We start from the raw sequence: 24,578 nt of genomic DNA, 5'->3' as shown, positions 1-24,578 counted from the left end.
TAAGTTCTTACATTTTATCAAAAAAAAAATTATAAATATTTACCATTAAATCCATTGTTTTTATAGTTTTGATGAAGAATTAAAAGAAGAATATGTTATCTGTGCAAACAGAGGAGTCTTATAAAAATGATGTTTGTTTTTCATAAATAAAAATGATGTGTTTTGCTTATAAAAAAATTAGAAGAAAAATGAAAATAATCAAGAAAATAACGGAGAAAAAGATACCCTCATTAGAAAACGCACTGTAGAAGATGGAAATGAGACACTTGTTGAAAATTTAGATGAAAAACGACCTAAAAAGGATGACGGAAAAAGTAATCATTCAAATGATGATCAAAATTCAGGTCATCAGACAAAGGTTGTCTAAGAAATGTATTTATCTATTCTAATTACTAAAGCCTTCATTTTCATCTTTCAAGTCGTTATCAGAGTCATCAGTTTCACCTTTTGCATCTTTGAAACCCAGAAACATTACATTCCCTTTCAATTCGTCTTCTCATTCTGCAAAAAAAACATTTGGATCTAATATTTCAGGTTCTGGATTTGACTCACTTGTACCTTCATCAAAAAATAGTTCAGAAGATACTAATATTTTTTGTGAAAGTAAGGCATTAAATAATTCAACAGAAATACACAAAAAGACACCAAATGAAGCATTTAGTATGCTTCTTGAAAAAGAAGTAGATAATTATACACAAAAAGATGATCACGTAATAAAAAAGTCAACTGCTATATTAGAACAGGAAGGCAATTAAGAAAAAATATGTATTTTATTAAATGGCTTATATTTATACAGTGAAAACAGGAGAAGAACATGAAGAAACAATTTATTCTACGAGAGCTAGGCTTTATGTGATGGATTCTGATACAAAAGATTGGAAAGAAAGAGGTGTTGGGATGTTGCGTGTGAATACTGAGCAAATAAAAGGAGTGATTACTAGATCACGACTTGGTATTTATTTTTGTCTTTTACTTACATCTTTTGATATTTAGAAGTTATGAGGACAGATGCTGTATATAAGGTTATATTAAATACTCCTTTATTTAAAGAAATGATGATTGAAGGAGGAAACTCTAATACTTTTGGTTCAATGGGTCTTGACAAGTTTCTAAAAATCATTGTTATGGAAAATCAAAAACCTACACAGTTTGCTATTAAGGTACATATTACTATTGTGGCCTAATTAGGTTTTATTTTTGTCTAAATATTTATTCTTTTTAGTTAAAAGATGAAGCCACCGCTCAACAACTTCGAAAATATATTCTATTGGCTATACCTAATAGTGAAAGCGCATCTTAGATCATAATACAACCTACTGTTGTATTGAAGGTCATTAAAATACACTTAATGATTTTTATAGAAAGATAAAAAACTAAGTTTCAAGTAAAAATAAATATTTATACACACAGTAATTATTTTCTAAACAAAAACAACGTTTATACAATACATTCTATCTGTTTTTATATTTAATAGAGAATTCTATTATATCTTTATATTTGAGTTCTATAATTTATTAGGATTTTTCTTCGAAAAATTTTTAATTAGTTAACGTCAAAAAATTAAATATAGCTTTAAAGGATTTATAATAAGGATTATTTAAGCATATTTTGGAGATGTTTTTGAAAACTATTTTTTGGAAAAGAGGGAGTAATATTATTGCAAAAAACTGTGTTCAATTTGTACGAAAAAATTCTCAAAAAGTTCAAGGACAGGTAGTAAAATTGTTTTATTAAAAAAAGTGTAAATTGACACAGATAAATAGGTAATTGGTATTGATTTAGGTAATATATGAATATAGGAATCAAAGTTTCTCTCTGGATTAATAGTTTTTGAGGAACAACGAATTCATGTGTTGCTGTCATGGACGGCAAATCACCTAGAGTAATTGAGAACTCAGAAGGGTCTCGGACGACACCATCTGTAGTAGCGTTTACTAAAGAGGGTGAATGCTTAGTAGGGGTTGCTGCAAGGCGGCAAGGTATTATAATTTATATGTTAATGTTATTTTAAAAAATTCAGCTATTGTTAACCCCGAAAACACATTTTTTGCAACAAAACGCCTTATTGGGAGACGGTATGATGATATTGAAGTTAAGAAAGATATTGATCAGGTATTTTGGGTAAAAGGTGTGTAAAAAAAGTTAATTTGATTTAAAGGTCCCATATAAAATTGTCAAATATACAAATGGAGATGCATGGCTTGAAGCACGTGGGGAAAAATACAGCCCAAGTCAAATAGGAGGGTTTATATTGAATAAAATGAAGGAAACTGCAGAGAGTTATCTTGGAAAGCCTGTTAAGAACGCTGTAGTGACAGTACCAGCATATTTTAATGATTCTCAACGCCAGGCAACAAAGGTAGTTGATACGTTAATCCGTTATCTGTTCCTTTGAGTAATTAGTTTTTTGGTAGGATGCCGGCTCTATTGCTGGATTAACCGTTCAGCGTGTAGTAAATGAACCTACTGCAGCTGCACTTGCTTATGGTCTTGATAAAGAAACGGATAAAGTTGTTGCAGTTTTTGATCTTGGAGGAGGCACATTTGATATATCGATTTTGGAATTAAATCAAGGTGTTTTTGAAGTAAAATCAACAAATGGCGATACACATCTCGGTGGCGAAGATTTTGATATTACTTTAGTTCGTTATATTGTTGATCAATTCAAAAAAGAACAGGGCATGGATTTATCGAAGGATCGAATGGCTATCCAGCGTATCCGTGAGGCAGCTGAAAAGGCGAAAGTTGAGCTTTCATCAACTGTTTCAACAGAAATCAATTTACCATTTATTACTGCTGATGCTACGGGACCTAAACATATTAATATTAAGATGACTCGATCGCAACTGGAGAATCTTGTAGAGCCTCTTATTAAAAGAACGATTGAGCCATGTAAAAAAGCTGTTAAAGATGCTGGTATCCCATTTTCATCTATTAATGAAGTTATTCTTGTTGGAGGAATGTCTCGTATGCCTAAAGTTATTGAAACTGTTCGAAATATATTTGGGCGTGAACCTTCAAAAGCTGTGAATCCTGATGAGGGTAAAGTTCATTTTTTAATTAGTATTTACATTTTTATTAATTTTTATAAGCTGTTGCTATGGGCGCTGCTATTCAAGGCGGGGTTCTCTCTGGAGAGGTTAAGGATATTATTCTTCTTGATGTAACACCTTTGTCTTTAGGTATTGAGACTTTAGGTGGTGTTTTTACTCGTTTAATTACTCGTAATACAACTATTCCAACAAGAAAATCTCAAGTATTTTCTACTGCTGCTGATGGACAAACAGGTAAATATATTGAAAATTATAATACTTCTAATTATGTCTAGCTGTGGAAATCAAAGTATATCAAGGTGAACGTGAACTTGTTCGGGATAACAAATGTCTTGGGAATTTTGTATTAAGTGGCCTTCCACCTGCTCCTAAAGGAGTACCTCAGATTGAAGTGACCTTCGATATTGATGCTGATGGAATTGTTAATGTTTCTGCTAAAGATAGAGGAACTGGTAAAGATCAATCCATAGTTGTTGCTGGTTCATCTGGACTATCTGAATCAGAAATTCAAGCTATGATAGATGAAGCTTCAAAATATGCTGAAGCTGATAAATCTCGAAAAGAATCTATCGAAGCAGCCAATCGGTAAAGTTAATATGTATTGTATATTTATATTAATGCTTATATTTAGCGCGGATGCTATTGTGTATGACACACAAAAGTCTTTAACTGATTTTGAAGCACAAATTGATAAAGAAGAAGCTGATAAAATACGATCCCTTATAACGGAGTTAAAAGAATTAATTGCTAAAGCACAATCTGGTGAAGCGGTTTCTCCAGATGAATTAAAAAATAAAACTTCGGAGTTACAACAAGCTTCTTTGAAATTATTCGAAAATGTATATAAAAAGAAACAAGAAGCACAAGACCAACAATCTACTGAGTCGACTACAAATGAAGGGAAGAAGGATTAATTTGAGTATTTTGGAGCTTAAATGTATATCCTTTTAATATCATTAATATAAATATGTATATTAGTCAAAATTTTTGTTTTTTTTTTTTTTTACTTTTAGCATTTACATAATTCCTATATATTAAAAATTGTCATTTGTTATAAAATTATAAATAATTTTATATTCTAAAGAAATATCAAAATAACATTAATTTTATAGCATGCTTTAATCTAGAGTATTAAATTAAAACATATATATGAATTATATAAAATTATTGATAAGTTATGTATTTACTCTCTTTCTATAACAGTTGGTTGTTGTGTAATAACTAAATCCTTCCCTTCGGTTTCAAGATAAATTCTTTTAACATCAGCAGTAGCTGTTTCAAAATGACTAGTAGCATCATAACTTTTTGAAATAAAAATATTATCTTTATTGGTATTGGTAGGTTCTAAAATATCTGTAATACTAACAAACCTAATATATGTTAAAAACAATATGTATTGGTGAAAACAACTTTTCAACAATAGGTCCAAGTAAATCAAGAGCAGGTTTTACTTCTATATGAGGATTGTCTGTTTCAACAATTGTTGAAACTATTGCAAGAAAGTAGCCTTTTGGACAAACATTATGAGTAGACGACACCATAGCGATATAAATATCTAAATTTTAAACTACAAATATAAAAAAAATAAATACGTACCATGTTTCCGTTTAACCTGACTCTGAGGCATTACAATTTGTAGAGAATCTAAATCACTAGTATTTGGAATAGGATGATTAAGTATACAAATAACTCGAATAACTTTTCCTGTTTTATAGACTCTATCTGGGAAATAAGAAGGATCAGCAATAATTTTTGATGTATAAGCTATTTCTCCCTCTGATTTAATTCCAACAGCAACTCCATTTTCATATATGATTTCGTCAACTTGTCTATTTAACATATAAGTTCCCCCATAAACAGCTGATAATCTAGAATATATTATATAAAAAAAAAAAAAAAAAATTACCTTGCAAAACTTTGAGGAAGATCTCCCAAACCATAAACAGGGTAGATATAAGGTGATTTGCCATATAATGAAACTGAAGTAATATATAAAAGAATGCGTTTATACGTCTCTCGTGCAGGTCGAGTTAGATAGCTTTAAAATATAAGTTTAGTAAATAACCAAATAAGGAAATCACCTATTATCAAGATATAACGCCATAGCATGTCCAATAAATTCCCTTGTACTCTCTTCTAAATTAAATTTGGAATATACATAATCCATAGAATGTTTATCAAGATCAAGAGCTGCAAATATTAAAACAAAAAAAAAGATAATAATAAAACCTACATTGATGTGTTGAAATGTCGTCATCTTTGTAATTATAAATAAATTCCAAGAATTTCTTCATTCTTCTTTTTTCAAATATATTCATTAAAGAAGAACGTATAGCCTTAAATATAAGTCAAATTTTAGTTATAAAACGTAAGAAAATACCTCTGTATCTGTAGTTGGAATTTTAGCTATTTTTTTGTCTTTATACACAAAACTTCCAGCAATAAGTTTAAAATCAAGATAACGTGTAACACCAGTATGCTATAGAAAATAAGAATGTGTTATAGAGAAAATATTCTAGTATTTGAAACATACATATAGTATACGAGATAGTTCACCATTTGCAATAATAAATTTAGGAATTAAATCAATAGACCAACTACGGTCATTTCCTAAATGCGAGGGCAAATCTTGACCAGGAAAAAATTTACTGTAAATCTGACTAAGTGATAAACTAGCACTTTCTCTGAATATTGTTAGTTGTAAAAATAAAAATAAATTATTGTTCTTAACCCTCCATAGTAATCCTTTCTATCAAGATGAAGTACTTTTTTCCCTTCTACACTAAGTAGCCCTGAAAGAATGCATTCTGTTAGCCCAGTCCCTTCAATAAATTCTTTTTAGCCCAGATTTTAAAGATTTTAAGTAGACTTACCAAGTATAATATAATCATATGTTTCATTCATTTTAATAAGACACTTCCAATAATTAAAAAATTTAAAAAGAATGTAAAATGTCTCTTAAAAAGATTTAAATATAAGAAAAAGTTGATTTACTGACGTTTTTTTCGCTTTTTTTATTAATAATGTTTGTATAGCGATGACCGAAAATGTTAAAATTATCATTTTTCAAAAATATTTTTTAAAACAATTCACAAACATGTATTTTTAAATAAATAACTTTGTTTGTTGCAGAATAAATAGTAAATATAAATAAAATCGAATATCCAAATCATATGTAAATTCAAAAATTAAAAAATAAATGAATATATAAATCTGTTCCAGAAGGTCCTAATTCATTCTTTAAGATTAGAAGATTCAGAATGCACAAGTATAGAAGAACTAGGCATTTGTGTATTGGTTGTTGAAAACTTGGTTTGTGAAGACTGTAAATTTGAAGTGTCACTAGAAACAAAGGAGGATTCATCTTGCATGCATATGTCTTTCTTTGCTAAATCTCTTGCTTCTTTCCATGCACGTATTCTTTCATTTAAGACAAACTTAAGGCGTGCCATTGTAAGACGTACCTATGTAAATGTGTTGGAAATTAATCATTAGTTTTTAAGTGCAAATAGTTCAATGTGCAAATGAACATACGGGTAATACCTACCTGACGATCTCTTTTCATAGATTCTTCAATACCCGTGAAAATACGCAATCGTCGGCGTTCATGTTTCTGTGTAGCAATGATATTTCGTTCCTTGAGACATAAATACCACAAACGATGAAGATCTTCAAAGCTTTTAAGACGAAGCTCTGATGCCATCCATGCACGACCTACAATTATATATTATAAGTCTAAATTTTTTGAAAAAAACATAATAAAAAAAGAAAAGAACAAACCATGTTTCATATCGTTTTTTGGCGTAGAAAGAACTTCTTTTTTTGATGGAGAGTCTTCTGAGTCTCTGAAAAAGCCCCAAAGTCCATGATTTGGGTTAATCTTTGGAAAATCTTGCTGATTTTCTTGTTGTTTAGGATGATAAGAAGATTGCATTTTGCAAAGAGATTGAAAAAACCGTTGATATACAAAACCTTTAAGGGAGCTCGTATGACTTGTATATAATGGATATTTCATGTTTTAGACCAAAAATACTTTATAAATTTTAGCAATTTTACTTATCTATATTTTTCATGAAACTTGACGATATTGCTTTATAAGATAAAAAATATATCCTGTAAAAAATAACATAATATTATAAATAAAATATATTTATAAAATAAAACATTATATTTATTATTAGGCGAAATAAGATAGACTTATACTAAATAACTACTAAAGATGTACGTTGTTTTATATCTGATATTTTATTTGGTATCCGAGTAACATGTGCGCAATCTTTAAGAATAGAAACACGATTTGGATTTTGAAGTGAATAAAAGGTAGAATCATGGAGAGTATTTTGTTTCCATACTTCTACTTCCATTCCTCCACGGACAATAGCTACACGCATAGTTGACAAAAGATTATGTGCGCCATTACTATGATCGTAAATACCACCATTAAAAGCTGTTGTTGAATCTTTTCCAATAGCAGACATAATTAGTGCACGTCCGCCAGGATGAGAATCAATAAATTTGCCAACATCATGAACAATACCAGCAATCAATATAAGTGGACGTGTTTTAGCTTGTTCTTGATATTCTTCGAATTCAATGACAGGAAGTTGATCAAGAGGAGTGCCCCAATCAAGTTTTTCCTTTAACCGATCTAATTTTTTTTGTTTTTGCTGTAATATACCTTTTTGAACTTCATTTGACGGGAATGTTTTTAAATTATGTGCTATTCCAAGGATTTTAAATAGAATAATTAGCCATTTGGTAGGGTCATATTGATACCAAAAAATAGCATTCCTGTAGTCCATAGGGAATTCATGATGAAAATTATGATAACCCTCACCAAGTGTAGCAAAAGCAGTAAGTATATGGTTTCGAGGTGAATGTTTATCGTCAAAGGGCTGGTCCCCAACCCAATGAGCTAATGAATTTACACAAAACGTAGCATGCTGAACAAAAACAAGACGACAAATACCTGAAAAGAAAAAACCTCCACGCCAATCTCCCCATCCAAGACCTGCAACAAACATTGGAAGCAAAAATCCCATTATTAAAACGACTTTAAAATAATTCTTATGCTGCCACATAACTACAGAATCTGCTTTGAGATCTGAAATGTCGGAATAACCAATGTTTTTAGGATTTTGGTTAATAAGCATCCATCCAAAGTGAGAATAAAAAAGACCTTTCTGTACTGAATAAGGATCTTTATTGGTATCAGTATACCGATGATGTGCACGGTGATTACGTGCCCACCAAAGGATAGATCCTTCTACTGCACCTCCTCCAAGCATTGCCATAATAATTTTTAAAATTAATGTCCCACTATATGATCTATGAGACCATAGGCGGTGATATCCTCCTGTAATCCCAAATCCTGTCATAAAATAATATATAACTGACCATATAAATGTGTTGTAAGATAATTTGGTTGTAAATATGCCATAAATTCCTAAAATTGGTGTCCCGATAACTATAATACTATTAATCCAATTGATTTTCCGATACCAGTTTTTAAAGCTCCATGGACTATCATATATATTCTCTGAATTTTTATTTTTTTCTTTATACAATTCATTATGCTCAAGATTTTTTTGCATCCTTAAAATATTTATATATTTTTAAAATTGAAAAACTACCTCATCAAACGAAATCAAATTCCCTGCTCTTAGGGACACCACATATACCTAAAGTTATTGTATATTATCTTTTTGTTTTGATATAAATAATTATTTGATATTTCTTAAAATATTTTTGCTTTTATTATGTTAAAAAATAACAGATATTTTTATTTATAAGTTAAAAATAGTTGATGAAAATGATTAAAAAACTTTTTATAAAAATACGGAAAAATGCAAAAATAATTACTGTATAGCTTTGAATTAGTAAATTATTTAAATATGTTGTTTTTGTTTCTATTTATTTTCATTTTCATTTTTTTTAAGTTCCTGAAACTTATGATTATTTATCTAGAATAAATAATGGAAATACAGATTTTTGAGTGCTGAAATTGTTACCAATACTTTGTAAATTCATTTTTAGTCAATTTTTATTTTGTGAATTGAAAGAAAAGATGATAAATCATTTAATTATGGAAATAGTATAAGAAATATATATTGGTTTGTTTCAAGAAAAACAATATGGCCTGTATATTTTTCCATAGTTAAATTTACTTAGCTTTTGATTTTTTATATATCAAAAAAAATTATTTTTGATTAATAAGTAAATATATTTTAATCTTAAATGTGAAAAATCATATAAAAAGTATAACAAATACACTTTCGAGCTTTAAATACTGATATACAATAGTTTTTGTTATATTTTATACTGTTTTAATAAAGGAAGTTTATTTAAATTTATAAATTTAAGTAGTGGTATTTAACATAAATTAATATAAGTTTTTTTTTTGTATTTTATTTTAAAAAATAAATATCTTTTTAAAAAACATGAACTTACATATTGACAATATGTCCTTGTTTTAAGAAAATAATTTAAAACATTAATTGATTTTAAATGTCCATACACTAAAAAAATATAATTTAATTGTAAAAAGTTTATTAATTTCTTAAAACAAAAATACGTTGATTTTACATAAATTACATATTTAGTATTTGATTTAAATAAAATCCTTAAAAACGAAGTATATTTTACTTGAAATATTTTTATAAAAATATTTCAAGTGTATGAAACCAAATATATAAATGGTTGTAAAAATTTTGTATATTAATCCTATAAAATATATAAATATATACAAAGACTCAACGAAAAAATATGTAAAATAAGAAAAAGTGACGAGATAATTAAGTTATTGATCCAATTTGTTGACAACATACCCATACAATATATTAACTAAATTATTGAATGTTTCAACATGAATGATAATGCTTTTATTTTTATTTTGATACCAAATATGGTTATTTCAACATGTGGATATTAACTTTATAAAGAAAAATGATAAAGGTCTAGTAAAAAAAGTAAAAATTTCGTGTACCTATAAACGACACCATGCATATGTAGACAATAAAATTGATAGTCTTTATACTGGAGGAAAAATTGTTATTGTATCAAATATCAGTCATAGATATGTTTGTGTTCGTTCCTTCAGTTGAAATGTTGGATGTAGACGACTCGTTTTTTCGTGAATTCACGCCCTCTGCCCTGCATGTGGGACATGTATTACGACCAGTCATTAACCACTAAAAAGCAATATGTTAAAACACATTTAGAGGATTATGAATGCTTACTTCATCAATACAAGCTTTGTGAAAAAAATGTTTGCATTTATTAAGTTCACGGCATTCTTCTCCAATTTGGTAATTATTCAAACATATAACACATCTCTCATCAAGATAAATATCGGCAGCCGATGAGTTAACCGATAACACATGTAAACCACCTGCTGACTCTATTTCGTCCTTTGTAGCAACGGGAGACTTAGCTGGCCCAATTAGGGATGATAATAATAGCATGTCTTCATATGTAGGTGACTATGGAATATTAGAATAATCAAAAAAGACGGAAGAATCCTACATCAGTAAATAAACTAGGAGTAGTAAGAATTGGGTGATCTTCTGGATAAGAGCCACCAAGAACATATATAATCCAAGACCTAGTTGAGTTATGTCGATTATCAGTGTTGTTATTTCCTGATATATTAGCATCACTGCTTCCAGTTCTACTAGACCCGCTATTACTAGTTCTATCGGCATTATGATTGGTAGTTCTTCCTGTGGCATTATTATTAAGATCAGAAACATTATTATCAACTGAATTCCTATTTTCGGGAACGTGTTCATTAGCACTTTGAGATCTTTGAGTAAATAAATTTTCAAGGTAAGAAGGACTGCGACGTTGTACATTAGGTGTTCTTGGGTGTGATGGTGTTTGCGTATTTATGTTAAATTGTTGTGTAGTTTGAGCAGTTGATCTTGAATTTTGAGAAGCGGAAACAGGAACCGATGAAACCGAAGGAACCGAAAGAGGCCGCATTATATTTAAATGACCACTTGGCACTTCACTGCCAGGTATATTTTCATTCATAAAATTTGCAGAACTATAGCCAAGTCTTTCTGAGACTGGAATTGAATGAGTAGATGGCCCTGGTGGGAAAAAACTTTGATCACTTTGTTCTCGACTCTCATTATTTCTATGATAGGATGTTTCATAATTAAGAGGCATATTAACTGATAGATTTGCAAGAGTGTCAAAAAAGGGAGATGTATGTTGCGTATTAGGGTCTGCAATATCCCGCGGAGGCACTGACCTAATCCCAACAATAATTATAGGCACAAGTCTTGGATTTTGCAAATCGTCTTCCCCTTGTTGAGTGTTTCCTTGTGAATTCCCAAAACGAAACATACGGAAAAAATTAAGAGGCTGAACGGATGCATTCTCTTCATTCGGTATACCACCTCCATTTTCACTTCCACCATTCCTCAATGCCGCTGCAAGTCGTCCATTTTGTAATGCTCTTAAAAAACTTTCAAAACTTCCATCAACGATATGTGAATCTCTATCATCTGTAGGATTCTGTGATAAAGCAATATCGTGCGCCTCTGCAATAGCTTGTTCATTGTTTCCAACGAGAGATGCTGCTGTAGCCGCCGCAGCCACTGATAACAAACGAGAAAGCATAGCAGCCTGATCCTCTCCTGGACGAAGAGAAATCGCGTTAAGTCCTCCTCCGTTAAACGAATGCTGTATAATAGCATCATTATTTGTCCTTATACGCCCCGATATCTCAAGCGCCCTTCTTGTATTTCTAGATAGCGTGTTGTTACGCTGTGATCGCCGAATAATCCCTCTAAAAAGCGGGCGTTCAGTATTCGCCGGCAAATCCATTATTGGCCTCTCTGGAATAAAATTCTCCCCTCCAGGCACATCAATCAAAGGAAAATCCCTAACTGAAAAAGTATATCCATTTCTATTTAATGCATGCAAATCTAAATGCTCTGTTGTCGTGAGTTGATTTGGTGATACTGAAAAATGCGTTTGTGGTAACTCAAAAACCGTGTTCCTCCGTAAAACTGATGTCCCAAACATCGATCTCCTTCTTGTACCCATTGAATACGGGACCCTTGAAACCGATGTTGTATGATGTCTGTTCGGTGAAAGACCACTCAGCCGAGAAAACGCCGTCAAATGCCGCCGAAACCTTCCTACCCTTGATACACTCGTCCCCGTTCCTTCTCCATCACTTCTTTCCCTGTGATTGCTATTTTCCCCTGATGTTGACACCTCTGCACCCATATTGTAATGATGGCTACTCTGCAATGCCCCCGGTCCTTCAGTGCCCTGTAAAACAACTTCATGTCTTCTGTTTGGCAGTGATGATGTCTGTCCCATTGCTTTTATTCTCTTCAAAATTTCCAATCAATCAACCACAATGTTTTTGTTTTAATTTCTTTTTAAATTTTACTTTTTAAAAAAAAAAAAAACGTCTGCTGCACAAGTATCTCTTCAATCTCTTTATAGATCCTTTTCTACGTGAAAAACACCCTTTCTTCCTCTCAATATTATCTTTTTCTTCTTTTTTCAAGATTTTTGCTGAGACACCGTTCCGAGTAGTTCTGTTTTACGCCTGTCGGTAGAGCAACGGTCGTTTTTATATAGAAAATAAAATAAGCAGAAAATAAAGAGACGAATTAGAGCAGATATATGAAGCAGAATCACAGCAGAAAGGGTAGTTTGGGGTGTTTTCGAGCAGCAGCTTTGTTTTTAGGTGTTTTCGTGGAGCGACAAGTGCTGTTTTTGTGCAACAAATACACAACAGGCGCACTTAGGAGACATAGAAAGACACGTCTCGGCCGTTCCTCGCCAAATAGCTGCAACGCACGCGCAAACATGCATCTCAGTGCACCTGTGAAGTTGCCATGCCACTGGTTGCTATGGCAACACTATCGCCCAAAGAGTGTAGGTGGAGCACGCACTGGCACAGCAGAGTCCCCAGGCGGCGTCTGCAGAAAACACTGCTGCCTGCAGCTGCTTTTGCTGCCGATCCGTTCATGTCCTCAGCGCAGGTTGCCTGGAAGTGGTTACCGGAGCAACATGTTTCCACAGCAACTATTACCGGGCAACCACTTCCAGAACCTCAGATTTAGCGGGCCTCGACGTCAGCTCTAGTATTGTGCGTATTTGCGGTGTATTTGCCGACAGAATGCACCTTTCAGAGATTATTATTGATGGATTCAAGGTTTTTCGTTGATATACATGTACTTCTTGCTTATATATCCAGAGCTATGCCCACAGAACAGTAATTGATGGATTTGATACGTCTTTTAATGCAATCACGGTTTTTGAAGGAAGAAAAGTTTTGGTGTATTTTATAAGTAATGTAGGGACCTAATGGGAGTGGAAAATCGAATATTTTGGATGCAATTTGCTTTGTTTTGGGGATTACAAATATGACAACAGTTCGTGCACAGAATCTTCAGGATCTTATTTACAAGCGTGGACAAGCAGGCGTGACGAAGGCAACAGTGAGTATTGTTTTTGACAACTCGGATCCGAAGAAAAGTCCTATTGGGTAGGGATAGAATATGTATAAACAGGTGTTCAGAGGCTAATGGGAGGCTAAGCTTTGAAGACCAAAGCCAGATCACGGTGACACGCCAGGTGTGTTTTGGGGGTGTTTTTGAGCGTTTTGGAGGCTGATTGAGCAGATTATTATGGGTGGGATGAGCAAATACCTTATTAATGGCCACCGGGCACAGCAACAAACAGTTCAGAATCTTTTTCATTCTGTCCAGTTGAATATTAACAACCCAAACTTCCTAATTATGCAAGGAAGGATCACGAAGGGTTGGTATTTTTGTGTGTCTTGTTTTTGTGGGCTGATTGTTGCTTTTACTCCAGTTCTAAATATGAAAAGTATGGAGATTCTTTCGATGATTGAAGAAGCGGCCGGTACACGGATGTTTGAGGAACGGAAGGACAAGGCGATTAGGACAATTGCAAAGAAAGATAAAAAAGTTGAAGAAATCAACGCTCTTTTATCGGAAGAAATAGAGCCAAAACTTGAAAAACTTAGACAGGAAAAGAAAGCATTTCTTGAATACCAACAAATTCAATCAGATTTCGAGCATTTTACAAAATTAGTTACTGCATATGATTATTTAAAATCTAGTGTTTGGTTTATTTTACTGTGAAAATAAAAGTTTAATGAATCCAGGATAAATTAGTCGAGTTTGAAACAGACTTACAAAATAAAAATACTCGATTGACAAATTTGGAATCTAATATTAAGGTTACTAAGTCTGAAGTAGCATGTATTGAAGAAAATATAGAAAGATTAAAAGAGGAAAGAGAGATTCAGCTTAGAAAAGGTGGAAATTTTCAGATGTTAGAAAACAATTTTAAGAATTGTTCTCACGAATTAGTGCGACTTAACACACTTATTGAACTTAAAGAAGGAAGTTTAGTAGAAGAAAAGTCTAAATTGGCTAAATTAGAAGAAACGGTACAAGATGTATTATTTCGTTGTTATTCAGATACAATTGCTTATTGAAATAGCTTCATGTATCTTTGGAGGAAAAAAAAAAGGATTTTTATACTATAGAAAAATCTTATAATAAATTAAAAGCGGAATTTGATGTTAAAAATGATGAAATGAATAAAAAAGAAGAGCTTTTACAAACATTATCTACTGGTATTGCTGCTAGAGAAGGTCAAACAAATAATTATACAGATCAGTTACAAGGTACTATCGCTATATTTTTTACACGTTTATTTATATTGTTTAAAAGAGGTTAGAAATAATCTCAATCGAGCAATAACAGAAGAAAAACAAATTATACTAAAGATGAATCACTCTCAAAAACGAATTGCAGAAATGGCACCAAATGTTAAGAAAGCTCAAAATGAAAATCAAGTTTTATTAAATGGTCTTGAAAAAATGAAACAAGAATTAAAAATAGTAGAAGAAAAAATATCTTCATTGGGTTTACAAAGTAGTATTGATAGTAATTTCTACGAGAAAAAGAGCGATTATGAAACAAAAATAAATGAATTAACTATTCAATACGAAAACTGTAAAAGGAAAGTTGCAAATATTGATTTTACATATTCAGATCCTTGTCCAGGATTTGATCATTCAAAAGTTTTAGGATTTGTAGCACAGTTATTTACTCTTGATGAGAAAAATTATAAAGCATCTACAGCTTTGGAAATCTGTGCAAGCGGACGTCTTTATAATGTTTGTTATTATTTATTTAAAAAGTATACTAAATTATTAACTATTTTAAGGTTGTAGTTAAAGATGAAATTGTTGCAGCTCAACTCTTACAAAATGGTCGTTTAAAAAAAAGAGTTACAATTATTCCCTTGTCGAAAATATCTTCTATAAAGATTTCTCAAGAAGTAAACATTTTAATATAAAAAATGCAACTAATACTTTTTAGAAAATTTCTATGGCTCAGAAACAGGCTCTTGGAAAAGTGAATTTAGCATTAGATCTAATTAATTATAAAAAGGATGTTGGTGCGGCTATGGACTATGTATTTGGATCTACAATTATTTGTGAAGATGCTGAAACCGCAAAACAAATTACTTTTAATCCTAATATATCTTTAAAAAGTATAACTCTAAATGGAGATGTATATGATCCTTCTGGCACGCTTTCTGGAGGTTCCAGTACATCTTTAAATGGTGTTTTGGTTCAATTGCAAAAATTAAATGAATTTAAAAATGAACTAGATACTTATAACAATAAATTGTTAGAAATTAATATGTTTTTTGAAAAAAATAAAGAAAAACTTGAAAAAATTTCATCTTTAAAGAAACAATTTGATCTTAAATTGCATGAAATCAAATTGACTGAAAAACAAATTAGTTCTAATTCAGCGTCTAAAGTAACGTTTTTATTGAAAACATTTTATTCTTATAGGTTATAGGTTATTAATGAAGTAAAAGAATTAGAATCTAATATTGAATTGTATAAAAATAATATAGTAGAAGTAAAATTAAAACAAGAACAATATAAAAAAGATATTAAGGAAATAGAAAAAGACATGGAAGAATTTAAAAATAATAAGGATTCTAAACTCTTACAACTTCAGGTTTTTTATTATATATATATCTATATATGCATTAAGAAATTATAGAAAACAGTAGAAAAATTGAAAGTTATTGTTGAAAAACAATCTGGAAATGTAAAACTTAAATATAAAGAATATCAATCTTTAAAACTAGAAATAGGTAAGATTATTTTATATCTTGTTTTGTTTAACGTGTTTTATTAGAACAGCTTGAAGGAGATCTTATAAACATTCAAAAGCAATTAAAAGATAATTCTTCCTCAATTTCTTCTCAAGTTTCTGAAATATCTATTCTTAAACGTGAGCAAACGCAAGTTAAAGTAGTAATTAATATCATTCATTAAATATATTTATTATAATTAGGAAAATTATGAAGAAATTCAAAATGCCTTAGAAAATGAGCGAGCTAAGTTAACTGGATACGATAAAGAATTTAACTCTCTTGAAAATGCTTTGAAAATAAAGACAAATTATATTTCTGAAACAAATCTTGAATTACAATCACTTCGTCATGAAATTAATAGGCTTAGTAAAGATAAACAAACTATCCTTCATTTATTAAAACAAATGGAAATAGAACATGAATGGATTTTGGATGAAAAAGAGTAAATTTGTTGGTAATACGTATATATATGATAACTTTTTTAAGGAATTTTGGAAAACCTAATACAATTTTTGACTTTTCTAATCATGATATAAAAAAATGTAAAGTATCATTAAGTAATCTTTCTGAAAGATTTCAAACTTTAAAGAAGAAAATTAATCCAAAAGTAATTAATATGATTGATGGTGTTGAAAAAAAAGAAAATGCATTAAAAACTATGGTTAAGACAATTTATAAAGATAAGCGTAAAATTGAAGAAACAATCAGAAGTCTTGAAGATTACAAAATGGAGGCTTTACAAAAGACATGGAAAAAAGTTGATAGGTACGTTTTGAATTTATTTTATTTCCTAGTATTAAACAATAAAGTGATTTTGGTAAGATTTTCTCAGATCTTCTTCCTGGAAGTTTTGCAAAACTAGTGTGTCCTGAAAAAAAAACTATAGCAGATGGCCTTGAAATAAAGGTATGCTTAGGTAAAGTTTGGAAAGATAGTTTGGCTGAATTAAGTGGTGGTCAAAGGTAAAATTATATAATTTAAATTTTTGAAAAGAAAAAAGCTCATATTTTTCCTATAGATCCCTTGTTGCTTTATCTCTTATTATGTCACTTTTGCAGTTTAGACCAGCGCCAATGTATATACTAGATGAGGTCGATGCTGCCCTTGACTTAAGTCATACTCAAAATATTGGACATCTTATTAAAACAAAATTTAAAGGGTAATTCTTTTAATTATAATATATGATATCAATGTAATGCAACAGGGCTCAATTTATTGTTGTATCATTGAAAGATGGTATGTTTTCAAATGCAAATAGAATATTTACAACAAAATTTGTTCATGGATATGGATCAGTTGTAGAAAGGACATAATTTTTATTTTATAATATATAATGAATTTAAACACTCTGGTCTATGTTTTGCTTGAATCAATATTATAGAATAGTAGTGGATGGCTTTGATAATATGACATTTAATGTGGTTTTTAAGACATTGTATTCTTTTCATCTAAAAGGCATGTTTTCTGTTCATTTTTATCCTTTTCTTTCAAGCTACGTCGAGCTCTAAGGATCATTGTTTCACGTTTTCGACGAAGTTGTGCTTCTCGTTGTTCTTTTTCTGGATACCATTGGTATGTTTCTTCTTGTTTTTGTACGGATCGTTCTTCTTCCGCTTTAATACGAGCATACAAATCATAGCGTTTAATTAAATCATCGTGTGAAGATGTTGTTGGTTTTTTGTCGAAAGATGAAATACGAGCTGAAATAAGGTTGCTTATACGCGGAATAAAAGATGGCGGTGGCTAAATAATATCAGCAATCTTCAAACTGAATATTTATTTTTCTAAATAGCTTTACATTTGGAAGTTGCCCATGTGTTAAAAGTGTCTCTGTAGTTGCTTCTACCGATCCTGTCCTTCCAAGGTCATATTCTATCGATTCAATAGGGATATTTGGGAACATTGTATGAATAATCTACACAAGCAATAGTTCAATTTCTTGGTATGCTGATTGGCTATAAAATAGGATACCTCAACCATATTTTGAGAAACCTCTCGCCGAGTTCTTAAACGCCTTGTATTGGTTGTTTCATGGTTCGAAAAAATCCATTTTAAAGAGAAAAACAGAACTAAACAACTTATAACTACAAGTGCACCGTCATTCATTGCTTTTAATGCTGTTAGTAGTGCTTAGCAACTTTTAGTATCTAAAATACTTTTTTTTTGAAATTTTGGATGTTCAATATCGATTATTAACGTCAAAAAAATATTTAAGCTTAAAAAGTCACTGATAAAGTGGCCTAAGTTCATAGAAAAGAAAGATTTAAAAGCTATGAACTCTGGTTGGATCCGTTCTTTTGGATTTATACGCGGATTTCATTTTTTGAGCGGTTTTTTTCCATGCACAAGAACAGTTTTAATGAAAAATGATCAAATTTTGAATTTGAAAGAAGGAGGCTTTCTAAGAGGGAAAAAGAGACCTCAGATGATGAAAAATGTATTTTTGTTTATTCTTTGTGTGTAATAGCTTATGAAATTTTTTTTATTTTTAGATGTTTTTTCATACATCAAAAATCATTTTGGCTATGAAAGATCCATATGCTACACTTAATTTAACCAAGGATGCTACTACTGCTGACATTAAAAAAGCGTATTTTAAAGTTTTTTGTGCTTTTTTTTTCTTTTAAGATTGGTTAACAATGTTTTTAGCTTGCAAAACAGTATCATCCAGACACAAATAAAGATAAAGGTGCTCAAGAGAAGTTTCTTGAGATTCAACAGGCATATGAGGTATATATTGGCGTTTTTATGTGGAAAATGGACTTGATCTTGTTTTAGATTTTAAGTGATCCAAAAAAACGAAGTAAATATGATCAATACGGTACATCTGCTTTTGAAGGTGAAAAGTTTAGCACTAGTGGGTCATCAGATTTTGAAGATTTTGGGGGTTTTAGCAATATGAAAGGGTTTCCATTTGATGATTTGTTTGGAGCATTTGGTTTCGGAGGGAAATCAAGTACACGTAGTAATGTTAATGAAATATTAGTAGGTGATGATGTTGAGGTGGATAAAATTTTCAAACTATTAGATTTTTTTTAATCCTTTTGTAGGTCCAAACAAGTATTTCATTTATGGAGGCGGCAAAAGGAGGAACAAAGTCGATTTATATAAACCTTATGGCAACATGTAAAACATGTTCTGGAACAGGTTTGAAATCGGGTCAAAAACGTAGTGCGTGTCAACGCTGTGGAGGGACAGGTACAAGAGTACATATTATGCATGGCGGATTCCAAGTTGCTAGTACTTGCGAGTACTGTAAGGGTGCAGGAATCACCATTTTACCAGGATCGGAGTGTTGGAGTTGTAGTGGGAATGGTATAATTAGAGAAAAGAAAGCTATTAAATTGGACATTCCAGCAGGTAGTATTTAACATTATGGTGGTAGACTTGTTTTATATTTGTAAAGGAATTGAAGATGGTATGCGTATTCGGCTTGCTGGTGAAGGTAATGCTCCTCAAGCTACTATTTCAGCAAGAAAAACCAAAAATGGTGATTTATATGTACGTATTCGTGTTATGCCTCATGCTATATTTCGAAGAAAAGGCTCGGATATTTTCCATACAGTGACAATACCTATGACTACTGCAGCATTAGGCGGTACAATTAAAGTTCCTACACTAGATAATGATGTTGAATTAAAAGTTCCTTCTGGAACAGCAACAGGTGATGTAATCGTTATGAATGGAAAGGGTATAGAGCGTTTGCACAGTAATGGCATGAAAGGAGATATAAAATATGATTTTAAAGTCACTATACCAAAGTATAATATGTTTTTCCGTATTTATTTCTTAATGATTTTAGAATATTATCTCCTTATGAACGAACACTGCTTGAACAACTTGCTGCATCAATGGGTGATCATACTGCAAAAAAGGATAACTCGCAGTAAAGAAGTGCTTTATGTCTTTATGTCGATTAAGTTTTTTAGGGCAGACCAAAAGACAGAATCTGATAAAAAGTCTCAAGAGGGTTTTTTTAAAAGAACGTTTCGGAAACTACAGTATTCTAACGATTCTTGAGTTACAAAAAATGCATTTATATATAAAAATATTTTAATGGGAGCAAAACCAGTTGGTTAAGCAGTCGTTGTTTGACTACTCTTACGCTTGTTAATATTTATTTTGGATATGAAAAATATAAAATATAGGTTTTCTGAAAAATAAAAGAAAAAACATTATATAAATATCATGTGTTATGTATGTAATTTGTTAAAAGCTATGTCAATTCATCCCTAACTATTCCTCAATAATATTTATTTATTGTATTATATCACTTCATCATGAAAGTATCTCCGAAAAACTTTGTCTATTTGTTTTATCAGCATTTGCACATCTTTTTTATGTTACGACCTTTATTCTTTACTGTATACAAAAATTGTACAATCATATCATATTCTTTGACTGGCAAAGCATTAAAATGCTTCCGTACGGCATTTTTCAGTGCATCTCCCCCGGATAAAAGTGCAATATCGCCTGGACGATCTCCTCCGGATGCCTGTAATTTATATACATTCCGATATCGCCGAAGAGCAACAATAGGGAGTGTACTAACATCAAACATCTATACTATTTAGTGTTTTTTTCTAGAACAAAACAAGTACTTGCTGGTGTTGTTTCACGTACGGTATAACCTTCTAGTCTATCACCTGGAAGTCGTTTTTGACGAGAACTTGAACGGTCCTGTACTTCTAATCGTTGCTCTGGCTCAGTGTGTTTGGTCCGTGGTGGCATTACTGGTAAACCGACAGAGTTGATAGTGTAAAAATTAATTTAGTTGAATAAGATACAAAAAATACAGTAACAATAATTTATAACAAATGTTCTGTATTAATAAAATGTTAAAAAATGTAATTGACCCAAAATAAGTTTATCAATAAATTAAATGGTGCTAGTTTGCTCGAAATTAGCTAATGTTAATGGTTGTATGAAAAGGATTGTGGAAAAAAAACTAATATTGTGTTTAGCAAAATAGTAAAAACAAGAAATCAAAAACCTAGACGTATAATCGAAGTTATGAGTCAGAAGTATCAACTTCTGTATCAAAAGATGATCCAAAGATAGGTAATTGCTGAAAAAATGAGCAAAAAAAGTGAAAAAATATTGAAAAGATGCCTGATGGATTTGATTGCGTACACGTGGAATCCCTTGGGAAAAAAGAAGTGCTATAGATAAATTAACATTGTTTGTATGTTGTATATTGCATTAGATGTACTTCCTAAGGCAGCTGTGCCTCCCCAGATCAATAATGAAGTAAACCTGCTTAAGAATAAGATGTTGCAATAAAAAGAAGTATAAAAACCCGTTAAATGTAATGCTATTTAAATATTTTTTAAGAGTTTGATCTGTTTTAAAACCTAATATGCCTTTTTTTTCTGATGTCTATAAAGTTAGAAAAAGTATTAAAAATATACAAAAAACAAACTGAAATACTACGGAATCCAATTTTATAAAGATGCCTAGTCCTTGATATGAGTAGACAATTCAGTATCATGAGATAGACAATAATTTGTCTTTCTGAATGTTTTTATTAAAAAAAACTTTTTTTAAAGTTTAGAAGTTGGTTTTCGGTTAAATGAAAGTTATGAATCTTAGAGATTTAGAGAAAAATATATAAAAAATTGGTTAATGAAGTATGCTTTTGTATTTTCAATGGAATTTGTTATAATCTTTTATTATGTTCTTGTATAATTATGTATAATCATGAAAATGATAAAATGTTTGAAAATGGAGATTTTATATTTTTAAATTAAACAAAATATTAGATTCTATTGTAAAATGTTAGTTTTAGTATTCAAGGATATTTTGTGATGTTTTGATTATTTTTTGTTGAACTATTTTTTAAATATAATAGATCAAATGTAAAATAATTTTTAAATAAAAACATACTTTTATTGCTGTAATTTAGAAAAAAACTCGTTTTTCAATGTTTTGATATTCCTTCAAAAAAGTACAATAATTATCAGTGAATTTTTGAGTCAAAATTATGATTAGCTCCATGTGTAATTTTTTTTATATGAACATAAAAATGAATTTTTAAAGATGCTTTTAATGAATATGCAGGAATTCGTATGCATAATGTTTATTCCTGAATTTTAAATAAGGCAATTAACCCCATGCTTCCGACTGCTATTAAACAAGTTCCATCTTGATTGATTGAGAGTTGTCGAACAGTTATAGAGTTTTTGGGAATAGCTAATATAATATGAGGTTTAATAAGTGTATAAGCGTCCTTGTATTTAAGATTTTCTGATATGTCCCATATAAATATTTTTGCTTTAAGATTTCCAATTGCTAAAAATGTTTGAAAATGACCTCCTATATATGAATTCCATATGGCAAATCGCATGTACCATGGATTGCAATCCAAAACCATAAATTGTAATAGCTTTTGAAGTCCATTTCCAAACGAACTTCTTGTTTCTGACCACTCATGAGCTGTTGGTGCGTATTCTAGAGGAGGCGGATCTTTATTGCTATCAAATCCGAGAATTTTCCAAAGGATAATTCTGCCTTCTTCTGCTGACTTGGAAAAAATAAGATCCCCATAAAATTCTACACAGTCTACGTAATTTGTATGTATTGCTGTAGTAGAAAAATGCTGATATTTGTTAATCCTTTTTCTAGGCGTATGTTTTTTTTACTGGATATGGTAAAGAAATCATATTATCCTTACTTTTATAAGATATTTTTGACGTATTTGTTTCTGAAAAATTGGGGATTGCCCACATTCTTACAGAGTTATCCATTCCTCCAGAAACTATGTATTGTGCTGAATGGTGAAATGCCTATAGAAAATGAGAAAGTAATTTTGATAAAAATATAATACAATAGTTAAAACACGTTCTTCATGTCCTCCTTCTCCTCCACACAATACCAATGTAGGTTGAATAGTATTCTCTTCCATGAGTGACCATATGCGTACAGTGTGATCAAAAGATGCAGTTGCAATGACTGATGAATTTACTGGAGATACCTTAATATCTAAAATTTCCTAGTAATTAAGTATATAAACTATAAATATAAAGGCTTATTACATCACCATGTCCTTTTAATGACTTCAAAAATTAATATGCTTATATTATTTAATTTTTTCAATTTCTTTACCTTTAATATTTTGCCAGAATATATATCTATTACTTTGATTACGCCAGATGCACCTGCTACGCATAGTAAAGGCTTGTTTGTATTTTTTTCTATAGACCATGTGCAACAACATAAATTTTCTTTTTCCTAATGTTATTTTAAATAAAAAAATATTATCAAACTTAATATATACATTTAAATCATAATATGTAGATAAAATAGATATCTGATTTCCGTCTGTTTTTGCTATGACAACCTTTGTATATTAAAAAGAATCAATAAAAAAGTAAATTACTGTTCTGTTTCCTGTAATTGCAAAAATATCTTCATTTTGTCTGTTTTTCTGTGGAAAAAATTTAATATCAAAAAAAGATGTATTATTCTTAATCTACTTAAACATTAATATCTACAACTAATAGCATTTGTTTTTACATAAATATACGATTGAATACTGAATTGTTTCATTAACCATATATAAAACTTTTTTTTTAATATATCTGACTATTTGTTTGACGATATTTAATGACTTTTTTAAAAGTATTATATTTGATTAAATTAAGTGCTGATGTTTATGTTATATATTTGATAGATTCATATCAATTGATATAAGTCTATATTTTTCTTGCCTTTTTTCATTAAAATTTTTTGTATGATTTGATATAGATTTGGTAATGTAAATAAATATAATTAATAGATAATGTGTTTCTTTTGGTTTCTTTTACCTTAAAACATTCTATTTTTTATATATTTTGTATGAAATGACTAAGTGTCTAAGTTATATTTATTGCTAATGTTTTTTTATTTTGATGTATAAAGTAATTTTAGAGACGTTATAAACGAAAGAAAGCTAAATATTTTATAAATATATCTTTTTTATGTAAAATAATAAACAAGTAAAGTAAAATTTTTAGGGAGTTTTTTAAAAGATAAAAAAATATTTTTTCTAGCATCAAATTATGATATTTTGCTCAGTTCTTGTATTTAATAATAAAAATTATTCTTATCTATATTTCTCCTTTTATCTTTATTTATCTACTTAAAAATTTTAGTATTTACAATATAATTAAATGTTATTAATTTAAAAAATATTTATATTTTTTACATCAAAATATGTTACAATATTCAAGAAATACAATATTTTTAATAAAAGGAAATAAATGTATAATCTTTTTTTGTCATAACAAATTATATATATTATAAATTTTATTTTTTTTCTATAAATTAATTTTTAAGTTTAAAGTTCTTCAAATT

The 24,578-nt window shown here is 30.1% G+C and overlaps 12 protein-coding genes across 12 annotated transcripts; 4 read left to right on the top strand and 8 right to left on the bottom strand.

Moving 5' to 3' along the window:
- Positions 1-34: 34 nt before the first annotated feature.
- T551_01957 (uncharacterized protein) lies at positions 35-1,325 on the top strand. Its single transcript, XM_018374220.1, has 6 exons — positions 35-131; positions 182-358; positions 399-747; positions 797-952; positions 994-1,160; positions 1,223-1,325. Exons 1-6 carry the CDS (start codon positions 93-95, stop codon positions 1,298-1,300), a joined length of 966 nt encoding a protein of 321 aa, XP_018229574.1. The 5' UTR covers positions 35-92; the 3' UTR covers positions 1,301-1,325.
- A 289-nt stretch (positions 1,326-1,614) lies between these two features.
- T551_01956 (hsp77-like protein) lies at positions 1,615-3,967 on the top strand (the record flags this gene model as incomplete). Its single annotated transcript, XM_018374219.1, has 9 exons — positions 1,615-1,713; positions 1,764-1,782; positions 1,836-1,979; positions 2,021-2,112; positions 2,159-2,359; positions 2,415-3,042; positions 3,093-3,287; positions 3,329-3,638; positions 3,685-3,967. The coding sequence occupies 9 exons, from the start codon at positions 1,615-1,617 to the stop codon at positions 3,965-3,967; spliced, it is 1,971 nt and encodes a 656-aa protein (XP_018229573.1).
- Positions 3,968-4,236: 269 nt separating this feature from the next.
- T551_01955 (uncharacterized protein) lies at positions 4,237-5,957 on the bottom strand (the record flags this gene model as incomplete). Its single annotated transcript, XM_018374218.1, has 10 exons — positions 4,237-4,423; positions 4,464-4,608; positions 4,650-4,921; positions 4,960-5,091; positions 5,135-5,243; positions 5,287-5,389; positions 5,434-5,532; positions 5,587-5,737; positions 5,785-5,887; positions 5,927-5,957. 10 exons carry the CDS (start codon positions 5,955-5,957, stop codon positions 4,237-4,239), a joined length of 1,332 nt encoding a protein of 443 aa, XP_018229572.1.
- A 329-nt stretch (positions 5,958-6,286) lies between these two features.
- On the bottom strand, positions 6,287-7,068 carry T551_01954 (mitochondrial 54S ribosomal protein YmL4; the record flags this gene model as incomplete). The annotated part of the gene is made up of 3 exons (XM_018374217.1): positions 6,287-6,517; positions 6,601-6,767; positions 6,834-7,068. The coding sequence occupies 3 exons, from the start codon at positions 7,066-7,068 to the stop codon at positions 6,287-6,289; spliced, it is 633 nt and encodes a 210-aa protein (XP_018229571.1).
- Positions 7,069-7,255: 187 nt separating this feature from the next.
- On the bottom strand, positions 7,256-8,647 carry T551_01953 (stearoyl-CoA 9-desaturase; the record flags this gene model as incomplete). The annotated part of the gene is made up of 1 exon (XM_018374216.1): positions 7,256-8,647. The coding sequence occupies one exon, from the start codon at positions 8,645-8,647 to the stop codon at positions 7,256-7,258; it is 1,392 nt and encodes a 463-aa protein (XP_018229570.1).
- Positions 8,648-10,111: 1,464 nt separating this feature from the next.
- On the bottom strand, positions 10,112-12,392 carry T551_01952 (uncharacterized protein; the record flags this gene model as incomplete). Its single annotated transcript, XM_018374215.1, has 3 exons — positions 10,112-10,243; positions 10,292-10,534; positions 10,578-12,392. The coding sequence occupies 3 exons, from the start codon at positions 12,390-12,392 to the stop codon at positions 10,112-10,114; spliced, it is 2,190 nt and encodes a 729-aa protein (XP_018229569.1).
- An 811-nt stretch (positions 12,393-13,203) lies between these two features.
- Positions 13,204-17,557, top strand: T551_01951 (condensin subunit SMC2; the record flags this gene model as incomplete). The annotated part of the gene is made up of 19 exons (XM_018374214.1): positions 13,204-13,239; positions 13,282-13,338; positions 13,385-13,572; positions 13,625-13,661; positions 13,709-13,847; positions 13,902-14,173; positions 14,218-14,514; positions 14,559-14,745; positions 14,792-15,240; positions 15,291-15,404; positions 15,446-15,895; positions 15,938-16,102; positions 16,148-16,241; positions 16,286-16,401; positions 16,445-16,686; positions 16,731-17,009; positions 17,054-17,206; positions 17,263-17,403; positions 17,449-17,557. 19 exons carry the CDS (start codon positions 13,204-13,206, stop codon positions 17,555-17,557), a joined length of 3,525 nt encoding a protein of 1,174 aa, XP_018229568.1.
- Positions 17,558-17,669: 112 nt separating this feature from the next.
- Positions 17,670-18,350, bottom strand: T551_01950 (uncharacterized protein; the record flags this gene model as incomplete). The annotated part of the gene is made up of 3 exons (XM_018374213.1): positions 17,670-17,987; positions 18,043-18,159; positions 18,216-18,350. 3 exons carry the CDS (start codon positions 18,348-18,350, stop codon positions 17,670-17,672), a joined length of 570 nt encoding a protein of 189 aa, XP_018229567.1.
- A 166-nt stretch (positions 18,351-18,516) lies between these two features.
- T551_01949 (chaperone DnaJ) lies at positions 18,517-20,264 on the top strand (the record flags this gene model as incomplete). Its single annotated transcript, XM_018374212.1, has 8 exons — positions 18,517-18,681; positions 18,737-18,844; positions 18,894-18,974; positions 19,023-19,247; positions 19,295-19,604; positions 19,651-20,005; positions 20,047-20,130; positions 20,174-20,264. 8 exons carry the CDS (start codon positions 18,517-18,519, stop codon positions 20,262-20,264), a joined length of 1,419 nt encoding a protein of 472 aa, XP_018229566.1.
- Positions 20,265-20,509: 245 nt separating this feature from the next.
- On the bottom strand, positions 20,510-20,975 carry T551_01948 (uncharacterized protein; the record flags this gene model as incomplete). Its single annotated transcript, XM_018374211.1, has 3 exons — positions 20,510-20,550; positions 20,595-20,805; positions 20,835-20,975. The coding sequence occupies 3 exons, from the start codon at positions 20,973-20,975 to the stop codon at positions 20,510-20,512; spliced, it is 393 nt and encodes a 130-aa protein (XP_018229565.1).
- Positions 20,976-21,255: 280 nt separating this feature from the next.
- On the bottom strand, positions 21,256-21,735 carry T551_01947 (uncharacterized protein; the record flags this gene model as incomplete). The annotated part of the gene is made up of 3 exons (XM_018374210.1): positions 21,256-21,312; positions 21,501-21,623; positions 21,667-21,735. 3 exons carry the CDS (start codon positions 21,733-21,735, stop codon positions 21,256-21,258), a joined length of 249 nt encoding a protein of 82 aa, XP_018229564.1.
- A 588-nt stretch (positions 21,736-22,323) lies between these two features.
- On the bottom strand, positions 22,324-23,792 carry T551_01946 (uncharacterized protein; the record flags this gene model as incomplete). The annotated part of the gene is made up of 8 exons (XM_018374209.1): positions 22,324-22,842; positions 22,886-23,029; positions 23,071-23,235; positions 23,279-23,299; positions 23,349-23,474; positions 23,521-23,583; positions 23,623-23,715; positions 23,760-23,792. 8 exons carry the CDS (start codon positions 23,790-23,792, stop codon positions 22,324-22,326), a joined length of 1,164 nt encoding a protein of 387 aa, XP_018229563.1.
- Positions 23,793-24,578: the final 786 nt, after the last annotated feature.

Source organism: Pneumocystis jirovecii (assembly GCF_001477535.1).
Source record: "Pneumocystis jirovecii RU7 chromosome Unknown supercont1.8, whole genome shotgun sequence".
Lineage (NCBI taxonomy): Eukaryota > Fungi > Ascomycota > Pneumocystomycetes > Pneumocystales > Pneumocystaceae > Pneumocystis > Pneumocystis jirovecii.
The sequence above is the reverse complement of the archived record's forward strand: the minus strand, read 5'-3'. Positions and strand labels throughout refer to the sequence as shown.